Consider the following 13,111-nt stretch of genomic DNA (forward strand, 5'->3'; position numbering starts at 1 on the left):
TTGAACTCTTCAGGGAATTCAATTCCGGCCTCTAGGCACCTCCTGAGTACCAAAGTGAATACGTCACATGCACAAAATGTGTGTGAAAGACATTAGCGCGTGATTCAGCCTTTGAACCAACACGCGTGCGTACTCCATTCCTTTGCACTACACTTTCTGGTTTTAAATGACATCACACTTAGGTACTCCATGGATTTCAATATCTCCCTATAATTGAATGTGTTTTGTGTCAGATATTTAATCATGAAGACTTCAAATAATCCATCGAATGAATGGAGCATTATAAAAAATAAACCTCTGTGTACCATATTCATTTTGTTGACAGCACATTGCCAGACACTGTAGTAAGCAGCGCGTGCTACATATCCTCCCTGTCCATGTTTCGGAGGTTGTTAGCTGAGGCAGCACTGATTGACAGAATAGACCTTCAGAGTACAGGTATAATATTTTTTTTTATTTCTTGTTTCCTTTGCTAACTTGTACTCCAAATAAAGCACAATGCTTTATTAATGGAATAAATGTGTGCTCCGGAGGCTTTTATCACTCTGTTTAAGACCGCTTAGAGTCTGGGTGCTGATAATTACCCGAGCCGGAGGCAAGGCGAGGGTAATTATCAGCACCCAGACTCTAAGCGGGCTTAAACAGAGTGATAAATACCGACCGAGCACATATTTATTCCCATTCATAAATACCTTTTCGGTAAAAAAAAATCAAATAATTCGTTCAAAAATCCCGATTTTGTTCAACAAGTTCACTTCATGCTTTTTGAAACATCCCCCTAGCAAAATAATGGAGTGTTCAGCTGGCGAGTAAGATGTAAACAACCCTTTTATGGAGATTGACGCACTCGTAGCATGTTCTGCGCGATGTCGCACCTGGGGCATTGTGTTTTGAATTGAGAACTATAAAATTTCGACTCTCTGGTAGTGTTGCGCATGCCTACGTGAGGACTGTGAACGTTCAACCAATAAAACGGTAAGAGGCACTGGATTTTTAGGAGTCCACATTTTATGTGACACTGGAAAAGTGTTTAAGACCAGCTAACTATGTCTTTATCATCCGTTTAAGACCGGCCACGTGACGGGCTCTCGACCAATAGGAATAGCTAAACTGTCTGAGGTATTTATGAATTTTTATTATTATTATTATTATTATTGTTTGTTTCTGGTCATGAACCAAGGATTCCTCAAAAGGCCCTGGGCACTGTAGCTCGCAAGCCTGAAGAAACCTGTGGAGAGAAGGCAGTGAGAAAAAAAATTACAGCTTTAAGAGGTGGAAGGAAAACCCCAGAGGAATATTCTGGGGAAAACCCATGGAATCAAGTAGAGACTGAAAACCCAATCCACAGGAATCAAATCCAGTTACGAGACCCCAAGGATTGAGCATTCAGTGTGTGTCTTTTCTCAATATGCATTCACTTACACGTATGTCATGTATGTGTATGTTAATTGTTTGGACACTGTGTTGTCACAGCATTATAACTGTTCATGGTAATAGACATACATGTATTTTCTCAATTATTCCATTCTTATGCAGTCATATTGCTTGCTCACTTCATGTACTGTATGTTTGAGGACTGCTAAAGATTCTTATTGTCCACAAGGACATGTGTACTATTAACATGTATGTCCACGTATTATAGAACAGTTGTTTGGACAGACGCCATTTTGTATGTTTTAAAACTTGCATATTTTTTAAATAGCATGCTATTTTTAAAAAATAGCAACCTATTTTACCTCTATTTTACCTCTAATTTTTAAAAAGATATTTTTTCACTATTCTAGTTTTTCGCCTTTTTTGGGGGGTGGCGAAATACAATGGAAAAAAATAGATTTAAAAAAAATGTATTTTCAATAGAAAATAAATATATTTTTTCTCTACTTTATTTCGACCTGGGTGTAGCTGAAACTTCAACGGGTTTGTTGTTATGCACCCTACTTTAAGATTTGGAGCAATTACGTTGCACCAAATGGAAAAAAAATGCACAAAAGCTAGTGATCATACGCGCCTTTAAAAGCACTGTATTCATTCGTTTGTTTTTTTGGCAGATCTGATCCACAGTCCAGTTCTATCCAGTTTCCCCCAGGCTACGCTCTACCCTGACTTCATGGATCATACGCGCCTTTAAAATCACTGTATTCATTCGTTTTTTTTGGCAGATCTGATCCACAGTCCTGTTCTATCCAGTTTCCCCCAGGCTACGCTCTACCCTGACTTCATGGATGCACTCAGAGTAAGTTTTATAGGCCGTACTTAGAATGACTGATTTTTCCTGCTAATGACTCATCGTAGAAGTATGAGGTCACGTAGGGGCATCTCCAATAGTGATGTGTCCTAAGGGCCCGTGACCATTCAGCCCCGGTATGAAAAGGGCCCCCCGGTAAGCTTGTCCCCTCCCAAGAAGTCCTCTCGTACCGTCCCAGCTACCAGCCTAGGAGCTGGTCTGGTTGCTAATCAGGAACTCCTCTATCCTGGGGTCTTTTGTTTGCAAGTATTGACACATGTAATATATCCCAGAAGAAACCCGCTTGTGGTTTTCATCTCTCAGTGCGAAACAATAGAACACTTTCGTCGGCACAGATCAAAACCCCTGCCATGGGGTTTCGCGCACAATGGGACCGTAAATTACCAAGGCGTTATGGAAGGATTTTATTTTTATTCCGGTAAGTCTGCTATTGTTCTGCTCTGGACGTTCTCTGAAGGGCAATAAATTGATGCGCCTGACTGACTTCAAAACTTCTGGTCAGACAGGACCATGTACCAGACGAGATTGGGCTGAAGACCGGACTGGCTTTGGACTGGACGAGGTACCGGGGGGCCCTTTTCATACCAGGGCTGAATGGTCACGGTCCCTAACAATGTCTCGTCCACCGTTTTACGGACCATTTGAACAAGCGATTTAGATGAACATTTTCTAGTTGAAATTTCTCAGACTTTAAGAATACAGAGGTCTGCGAAATGTGACTGTAGACATCATTCAGGATGTGAAGGGTGCCGTTATTTTTCTTTTCCAACTGATTTTTGAAAAAAATGATGAAAATGGGGTCACAGTATGTATTGCTATGTTAGGCCATGCTTGTTTGGGTACCTCACCCTGGTCAACGCGTGACCTCGGTGGCCTACGACGTAACCACTTCTATATATGGCGTCTTTTCTCCAGATGTTTAAATGCTTCATGCAAAACTGAATGCAAAGCATTTTTCATGACATCAGCAACTGAAGCTTCATTGTAACATTCGCCATTGCCCTTACTAATTCCAGGGTTCGAAATTAGCGGTAGCCCGCTAGCCAAATGCTAGTCAAAACAGCGACGGGCTAGTCAAACTATTCCTTAAGTAGCCCACCTGGCGAGTGAAAAAATTATTGGGATACGGCAAAGATGAAAGGACAGGAAGAAATGAATCGTTAAATTCAGAAAGCAAACCTGTATCACTTTGTGTATAATTTTATGAACTGTTTAAAAGGGAATGTACAACATTTGCTTTTGCTGCAATTTTCAGAAATAAATGGATTTGGAGGATTATTATGTTATAGCAAATATTGTTAAAATGATTTTTTTTCTTCACATTTTGGGCTTGAAGATGCTGGAAAAACCAAGAAAACCAATCATGTTCTTGCAGTCTGGTTCCCTGACCCACTTAAGATGAAACGGAGCAATTTATAGACTTTAGCCTAGAATTGTAATGTAAGAGAATCAGTCTAGCAGACTTGTACCCCTTCACAGGTGTGTAATCAATTGCAAAGAAAATGCGGAATAACTAATTATGAAAATTCAGAGCAGTTTTTGAAAAATAACCAGAAAAAAGTTTCTTGAAAAATTTCTTGAAAATGTCAGCAGAACAGGAGCCACGATTTTACAGGATGCTTTAGACTGTCATTCCCTTACAATCCAGTAAGGTATTTCGTGATAATTTGATCATTTCATTTTGTGATGTTTGCAAATGTTGTATCTTCCCTTTAAAGGGTTAAATTATAAGAATATAAATATGCGGGCTAGTGAAAATGCCTGCGGGCTAGTTAAGAGTCTGTTTCAGTAGCCTGGCTGGCTGGTGAACAGAAAAGTTAAGGTCGAACCCTGCTAATTGGCTTTGCGCTGAAATTCGCATGAAGTACAAGCATAAACCGGCCTTTGACACCAGGGGCCAATTTCATAGAGCTGCTTAAGCACAAAATTTGCTTAAGCACAAAAACGTCTTGCTTAATAAAATCAGGTTACCGGCCAAAACTCCATGCGATTGTTGTGCTAAGTAAACAACAGCTAAATACCAGTCACAAGCAATGTACATCACATGGAGTTTTGGCTGGTAACCTAATTTTACTAAGCAATGTTTTTTTGTGCTTAAGCAAATTTTCTGCTTAAGCAGCTCTATGAAATTGGGCCCAGCTTACATGGCCCAATTTCATAGCGCTGCTTAATAGCTGACTTTGTGCTTACCGAGCCGCCATCTATTTCATAGGGACCATCAGTAAGCACAGCAAAAGCACGCTTAACCCCAGGAGAAAACTTTGCTTAAATCAGTGACGTAACAATAGAAATCTCCATGCGCACGCAACCGTTAGCATGAAATAGTGGTTAAGCAGCAGCATGATTTTCTGCTATAGTAAGCACAACTTTTCTGCTTACTATTAAGCAGTGCTATGAAATTGGGCCCAGGTCACAGAAGTGGGTATTGGAATAAAGTTTCTAGAGAGGGAATACGCCACTTTTGACAACAGAAACTGATGAGAAAATTTTCCCAGTTATGAGAATTGTTGTTAAAAGCTAAATAGCTGTGTCCTTGTGATATATGTTTCTTTTTTTTTTATCTCCTTTCCTCAGAGTTCCTGGGCAGACAAAAAGCGGACGATGAAAAAATCAGTTAAGGTGAGGTCTTTGCATATCCCATTGTGTGTTAATGTTAAAAAGAAAAAAAATGAGAGGCAAGGCTATCTATATCCTTTGGAATTGGAAATAAATGATAAGGTGCTTTGTTGTCATGTTATAGAGACAATCACCTCTTAACTTACTTATCTCGCTATTGACCTATCGCGGTAGAATCGCATTAGAATCGCGTTAGAATCGCGTTAGAATCGCGTTAGAATCGCGTCAACACAGCTTGTGAAATATTGTCCAATTACATGAAATACAAATGGACGCTGAACGCGCAAAATCTGAGACAAACAAACCTTAGTGCACAAAAATTCCATAAGGTTGTCTAAGGGGCGTGGCTAACTCGCTAACGGCAACAGGTCAGTTATTCAAATAGCGAATGTTTCTGAGTCCAATTAAAAGAATAATTTCATGAGGTGACAGATGGCATGTTCTATTCCACTAGGCGAAGCCGAGTAGATTTTTCGCCTCATGGAAATTATTCTTTCCATTAATAAACGAATGTGAAACATTCATTATTATTTTATACACCACCTGAATAAATCCTCTTAATCTGATTGGTCAGAGGCTGAGCCACCAAAAGTGTGACCGTGCAATTAAACTTTCGTTTACCGTATGAGTTTCTGTTTTTGCCGTGCAGCTGTGCCAGGCATTGGGACGAATAATTCAATGACACATGATCAACGGCCCGCCAATCAGTTGACGGGGTATTCAGGCATTGTATAAAATGACTTAACTCAACCAAAATTTTATTTTAGAGAAACATCTTTACCAGTTTGTTTTTGATTTTTCAGGTTTCTCGAAGCTTCCAAGACCTAAAAAAGTTGAACTATTTCCAACTCCCCAAAATTTGTAAAGTTTTCTTTAATTGTGTTCAGCTCTTGCAAACTCGCAGTGCAAAAACTTGCCATGATGTCACAAATTTGTGTTCGCTTCCGCTTCCGTGCTTAGTATGAAACAAGTAGGAATTCATGTCAAGTTTTACAATATCCACTACAAGTGCCTCAGTTTTCAGACAGTAGATGGTGCATATACTCCCTTTTACACATGAGTTTTGATTTTGACCAGGGCCTTCGAAATTGTAAGAACGATAAATACAAAATAATTACAAAGTAGTCAACTTATATTTGTCTTGCTACATACAGAGAGACCTTGAGCAAATGAAGAAGTTATTCAGAGACGCCTGCATGGAGAGCATCTACCTCCTACTTCAGTCAGCTACGCTGCCTCCTTACAAGTTTGGTGACAAAGACAATGAACAGGTAAGATGGATCGGGGCAGGGGAGGGGCAAGGGGGGGGGAGAGGGGGGCGTAGCATATATCCCCCACTTGTGTCTTGGGATATAGGATTATCCTACCTCATAGTGCTACTTTAAAATACAAGAGCACTACTCATTCCCTCGCGTAGAATACTTTAAAATACGTCCCGGGGCAAACGTTTTCAATGAATCTGAGTTATTGTAGAACATGTTTGAAATGAGATGGAATTTTTTTTAAGTGAAACTTATGCAGCCTTTGACATTTTCAAAGGGCACATCTATCCATGGAGATGTTGATATTACCTCATTCAGGGAAATTAACCAGGTACACTTTGATAGCTCAGTTTGCAAATGGGTCATTCTATAAATTTAGGGTCCAAAGTGTGACATTTTCCCCGTCCCTGTTACCTTGGTTCTTCTTAATATGCCATTCAAGTATCATTAAGAATGACCTCCAACAATGTTTTCTTTGTTGTGTAAGTGGTTTGCTATTCATATTCACTGGCCACGTGGTGATAAAATTCTCCACATTTTCCAAATATGGTCATAACTTTTTTTCAATGGGCCAATAAGGCCAAGATTCCATGTAATCCTCACCCCTGAAATACACCACAAGCCTGTAGACTCCCATTGGCCAGACCTAACCACTGCAGAGTAAGGAGTGTTGAAAGACAGCAGCCCCAAGAGGCGCCTTATGCCTTTGTGCAATAATTGGAGATCTTAGTGGCCAACACCTTTGTGCCGCCGATCTCTCTGTGTCAACCCCTCGTGCCGCCCAAAGCTCAGACAGGTCGTAAACAATCCTGGCCCACACAAAGGCCATGTGACCTAAAAACAGTTATTGACCTAGAAACAGTGTGGTGATAAAATTCTCCATGTGGTTTCACGGTGTGATTTTTTTTGGTCACTCGACTCCGAGGGTTAAAGAGTGCATTGGAATTAGAAAATGTTATCACAGATGTCAGATGTAACAGGGACAAAACAAAGTGGACCCACATTTAAACAATGACTCAGAGTGCCGTGGTCTGGTGTTCTGGAGGTCCCAGGTTCAAATTTAATTAATCGTTATATTTATTTTTCTCTCCCTTCTTTTTTTCAAGGAACGATGGGAGGAAATTTCTGGTCTGATGCAGAAGAACCGAACCAGAGGTGTACTGGACAACCTCCTGAAGCCTGGTGTGATGCACACGCCCTTTGACATTGGGGAAGTAACCTTTAACCTTTTGGAGGTGTACCATGAGGAAAGCTGACGTCAACTGGTCCTGTAGGTGTAAACGTGTAACAGTTTTCACAAGACAAAGAGTCCTAGTCGAGTCTGTCACAAGTCAAATCATTAGTTAACCCCTCCTCACAGGCTGATGGCTATAGCCACGCTCCGATATGCCGTGATAATGCCGAGGTGTGACAAGGTGGGGGCACCTGCTAAGCAGCTGCTACTGTGCAGTGTCGCTACTGCGCAGAGGCTACAGTGCAGTGGCTGCTGTGCAGTGATGCGTATAAGCCTGTGCAGTGAGGTCTCAAAACCCGGTGGCAAGGGGTTAAAATAACAAAGCCCTTTTCACACTATCGTCTTTCCTAACCGTGTTGGAATCAACACGGATTCACTGTAAGCAGAACGGGGTCCTTTCGAACACGGGTAGGCAAGGCATACCGTTTTCACTCACAATGGTGTGTGCACGGGTCGGCTGTAGATTTGAGAGTTTCCCCCCGGGTAGAATTGGGATTTTACCCGTGTAGAGCACCGGACCCGCATAGACTAATCCGGCGACAGCCATTTCCTGAGGTGGCACCAGGCTGGCGTGAGTCTCGCTCAGGTAATACGTACGCACTCCGGGCTCCTTCAACCAATAGAGTTTAAATGTGCGCGCCTTGTCTTAAAAGGGAATATACATCATTTGCTTTTGCTGTAATTTTCAGAAATGGATGGAATTGGGGGGGGGTTGGAAATATATAGCAAATATAGTTACACTGACTTTTTTGAGGTTTTTGGTTCGAAAATGCTATAAAAACCAAGAAAAACAATCATTTTCCTGTAGTCTGGTTCCCTGACTCCATATAAGAAGAACAGAGCAGTTTACATACATTGGGGAATTTTAAAGTCAGGGAACTAGTCTAGCTGGCTTGTACCCGTTCATAGGTGTGTAATCAATTGCAAACAAGTGCGATGGTCAATTGGGGCCAGTATTTGAAAAAAAAAACAGTTTTTTTCCAATGCTGATACAAAAATACCACTTTTCTTGAAAATGACAGTATACCAGGTGCCATGATTTTACAGGATGCTTTACACTGTCATTCACTAACAGTCCAGCAAGGTATTTCAAAATGATTTGGTAGTTTTATTTTTTGATGTTTGCAAATGTTGTATTTTCCCTTTAAGAATGCTTGCAGCATGCGCGCGAGCCTGGTGCCACTGCAGTAACAGCTTCTAATTCCGGTCGCCAGATTCTGCTATAGAAGCCGTGTTAGATTCTTGCTTGTGTGAAAGGGGTTCCTGAAATCACCTCGTTGGTCCCGGATCTGACATGGAGATTGTAGCCACGATGAAAGATCCTCAAGTCAGTCACAAGTACCAGGGGATGAACAGTGACTCAGAAATGCCTTTCTCATAGTGCATTTGAATAGCTTGTGAATGGTCTTGAGACCGAAGAAACTTTTGATTGACTTGTGATTGATTTTTAGTAGGACCTGTGAAGTCTGTACTATATTCTGTCAAGACATTCCGAGCCATATTCGTCCAAATCAGTACAGAATTCCTCGGAGGTTGAAACCAAAGAAATTGATGTTGATGCAATTATGTGGTGACTAGAAAAACATTCCACGCATGTGACTTATCCCCTTTTTTTGTCGCAAACTATTGTAAACTTTTTGCTTGTGGAGCTGTGTTTGGTTTCGTTTTTGAAAGTAATAGAGACAGCTGTACAATTCTGCAGTTTCATAAATGTCCATGAACCGTAACAGAACTCAACCCATCAAACCCCATCGGCATGTTTTGTTGGAATTTGTCAGGATGGGTACAGTACCCCTAAACTGACAGTCTTTTACATTGGGTTGGCACACCTCCAGAATCAAAGTCAGAAATATGTGTGTGCAGTTTCCCAAATGGTGTTGGAATTTGCCAGGATGGGTATGGTTCCTAGTAAATCATGCTAGGAAGTTAGGATTAATTGCACAGCATTGCATGAAAAGTACTGTCTTGAAAAAGCTGTAGGAAGTTTTATAAAAGCATTTAGGAACAAGTATAAATTATATTTATTAAAAAAAAATATACTCAGGTTAATCTGGTACAGAAACCAATTTAAGGATATTATATTCAAGATACAAACAGCATAATATCTGAGGATTTTACACGATTATCTGAAACTTCGGATACTACTAATTATAATAAAAAATACTTTTTTTTTTTGATTGTCTTTGGTACAATTTTACATCAGGATAAAGTAATTTGTTTGTTGCTTAACTCTAACCACCCAAAACCCTTCAAAATCCAATTGCAGGTTTTGTTGGACTCTGTTGGAGTGAGCACTGCACTAGTAAACTGATTATGCTTTATATGGGGTCAGGTATATGTACCACCATAATCAGAGTCCATGGTTTTGTAAGAGTGGTTCACTCAAGGTTAAAAAAAGTGTTTGCCTTTAGCTAACATGATAATGCTACACTCAACCAAAAAAGAAAGTCCCCCTTTGTCATATCTTTTTGTCTAACTCAAAAACTACTGAGCACATCTTGCTCAAATTACGACTAATCAGTACAGAAATTCCTTAGCAATCCAGCTATACTCTTTGGCCCAAAACGGTTATATTGTGTACGAATTTATGCAATTTATGACAAATGATACCGAAAACAGTTGTACTTTTGTATACGTGCATGTTGCGGTTCACACTCACCTTTCAAGTGTACAAAAGTGCAACTTTTTTTTCGGTACCACTTGTCATAAATTGCATCAGTTTGTACACATTATCACTGTTTTGGGCCAAACAAAGAGTATGGCTGGATTGCTAAGGAATTTCTGTACTGATCAGTCGTTATTTGAGCAAGATGTGCCCAGTAGTTTTTGAGTTAGACAAAAAAGTATTAAGGGGGGACTTTCTTTTTTGGTTGAGTGTATAAGCATTGTGTGACCAGTGCCTTCTGATTGCCTATAAAAAAATCTCAGTTTTTGCAAATTTCTTCAAAAATGTGTCCCATCCACTGCGCTCTCAAAAAGCATCATCTACTTTTTGTACAAGGAGTCCATGCTAGACCCTTGCAATCTGTGATGATTGCAGGGGTTTCTGAAATCAGTAATAATGTAAAACAGCAGTGCATTCAACAGGTTTGGCTGATTTTAATCATGTTGATTTAAATCACTGATTTAAATCGCAATTTATTTAAATCAAATGATTTTTTTTTTTTAATCACTGATTTAAATCACTTTTTTTGTAAAAATCTTATTTTTGAAATTGATTGAGGGTCATTTTAATCATTTAAATCAACTGATTCCTCTTAATTACAAAGTGTAAGATGTTGTTAACACATTCAAGCACCCCTACATGTACTTCATCAACATCGACTCAACTTGCATGATTACCCAAAATCATTGTTTTGATTAAAGTCATGATCCGAGTTTAAAAGTTTTTCTTTGAAGTTTGAATTTTAAAGACAGCACACTCAGTTTTGCTTTAATCATTCTTTGATCAATAATATTACAGTAATATTGTGAATCAATCAATCAACTGTGCTGGTGGAGGCTTACCTGAACCATCTAAAAGTGTATTAAGTCCTGTTTCTCCACAAAAATGTAGATTGAGATTTATATAATACCTTTTAGAGGTTGATTTCTGTTCTCCACCTTGTATGAAGAACCATCAATCAAACACTATAAGTTTCACAAGAATCAGTGCTGTCATTTTGAAAATAGAAGCATTTTCATGAAATAAACACGCCCATGGAGAACTGTACTCATTTTTTGTATGCCATGTTCACATATACTATCACGATTTTCATTCATAGCAAGATACAAGTGTGTACAGTTAGCTTTATAGCTTAACGGTGTAAATTGCAAACCTTATGAGCGTCATAAACATTTTTATTTTCTTATGTAGCCTGGTTTCCATTTTGAAATTTCCCCACAAGTGACATTCCAAACCTTACATTTTTACTGTCTGAGAACTTAATGAGTAATTTATAGATTGGTTACGGGTATCGGATCCTACAATGACATCAACATTTGGGTACTTGATTTCCGATGCACAGTCCTAGAAGACTATCCAGGGGTGGGGGAAGGGGATCTGTTACACGGTACCCTGTGGAGACATGTGCATAATAGGGAACACAAGATTGTATACGTCTCCACAGGGCAATTTCTATAGGTGAATACGTCTCCACAAGGTTATCACGAAATAGATATATGGATTTTACTCATAAACTAGAAATTTCCAAGGTGTGTTGATCCGTCGCTAATTGAAGTATTTAATATATAAGGGACATTAAGTCTGAATTTCAGCCCATGAAATTAATTCTGGTTAAAATAGGAGCTTTTGAAACTACAATTTCAAAATCTAAAATTTTAGTGCATGATGAGAACAAAGAAATGACTCCACAAGGATACAAATGCCAGTATTATGGTGTGCAAAATGGGTACTTTTTCAGAAAAAAGTAGCCCCCATTTTTTTGGGGGGGGGGGTAAAAACAGGGGAGGTGTTACAACCAGTACCGATTGTGAGGCCTTGGCACATTGCTTTATTACAAAGAAGGCAAACTGTCGGGGGGAAAGTCATCATTATGATATCTGACGACAGGTCTACTTAAATTTCAGTGTTTTGCATGGTCAGGGAAAAGGGGCCAAGCAGGCATTTGCTTCTACCCTCTCCCCCTCGCCACCACAACCCAAACCATTATTTTGTAAAAATTGTCTGATTTAATCATTGTCTGAATTAATTCTTGTGTTTTTCTGCTGTATAGATCTATAGACATACGTACTGTTCATGTGCATCGTTTCTAATCGTCAAAGATTATTTTCCTGTATTTTGCCTGATTTCTTATCAACCATGATTTTTCCCCCCACAAATCTCGCATATTACACACGAAGAAATTTGCCACATACGATGTTTACCGATGAGTCAGTGAATTAATCAGTGACTTTAGTGTAATTCATTGTCAATGTAATAATTTTGTTATTCCGGAAGTGGCCTGTAATTACATCAGTTTATATGATACCATTTATAATTGTCAAAGATTATTTTCCTGTATTACATTGTCAAAAGATTATTTTCCTTATTTTGCGTATTACACACGAAGAAATTTGCCACATACTGTGTTTGCCGATCAGTCAGTGAAGTAATCAATTGATCTGTCTTTCAATGACTTTAGTGTAATTCATTGTAAATGTAATAATTTTGTTATTCCGGAAGTGGCCTATATTACACAACCTTTCCCAGTTGTGCTTTTTTCATACTTATTTGAAGTAAGATATTTTAGCATGTGTATATATAGAGCAGAATTTGTATATATGAATATTTGTAAAAACAAAAATTGTAGTCGTCTCTGAAATAAACAATTTTGCTTGAGCCAAATTAGATTGTTGAAGTGCAGTGCCGGGCTTTGTGTTCCCTATAAGCTTGAACTGCAAATGAGATGTTTCGTACGTCATTTTTTTCTTTTTTTTACTTAAATTTCCAATTTTTTGGGTAATTTCAGTTACAAAACCAAATTTACAAACATACAAAAACAACCAGATATCATGCCCATGCAGGCTGATGCCTTGCAAGGATAAAATCTGTCATTCAATGATAGGTGGAAATTTGGCGTAACAAATAGGGGAAAAAAAGTAGTTTTGAAAGTTACAAAATGTTTTTCGCCCTCCATTTTTAATCATATTTTAATACGTTTGTGAGACAATACATGACTCTGTTACATCTCTAAATACTATGTTCTCTCTAAACAGTGGGTGTTTTGAAGTGTTTTTTCCCCCTTGAACATGATTGATGAAGTTTTAGGCCCG

At 39.0% G+C, this 13,111-nt stretch overlaps 1 protein-coding gene across 1 annotated transcript; it reads left to right on the plus strand.

Annotated features, from left to right (window-relative positions):
* Nucleotides 1-325: 325 nt before the first annotated feature.
* On the plus strand, nucleotides 326-5,002 carry LOC119741417 (nephrocystin-1-like; the record flags this gene model as incomplete). Its single annotated transcript, XM_038217161.1, is given in 3 exon segments — nucleotides 326-438; nucleotides 2,160-2,233; nucleotides 4,820-5,002. Coding segments are annotated over 3 exon segments (370 nt in total), but the record flags the coding sequence as incomplete, so codon positions are not given.
* Nucleotides 5,003-13,111: the final 8,109 nt, after the last annotated feature.

The sequence above is a fragment of the Patiria miniata genome, unplaced genomic scaffold (assembly GCF_015706575.1).
Source record: "Patiria miniata isolate m_02_andy unplaced genomic scaffold, ASM1570657v1 HiC_scaffold_5, whole genome shotgun sequence".
Lineage (NCBI taxonomy): Eukaryota > Metazoa > Echinodermata > Asteroidea > Valvatida > Asterinidae > Patiria > Patiria miniata.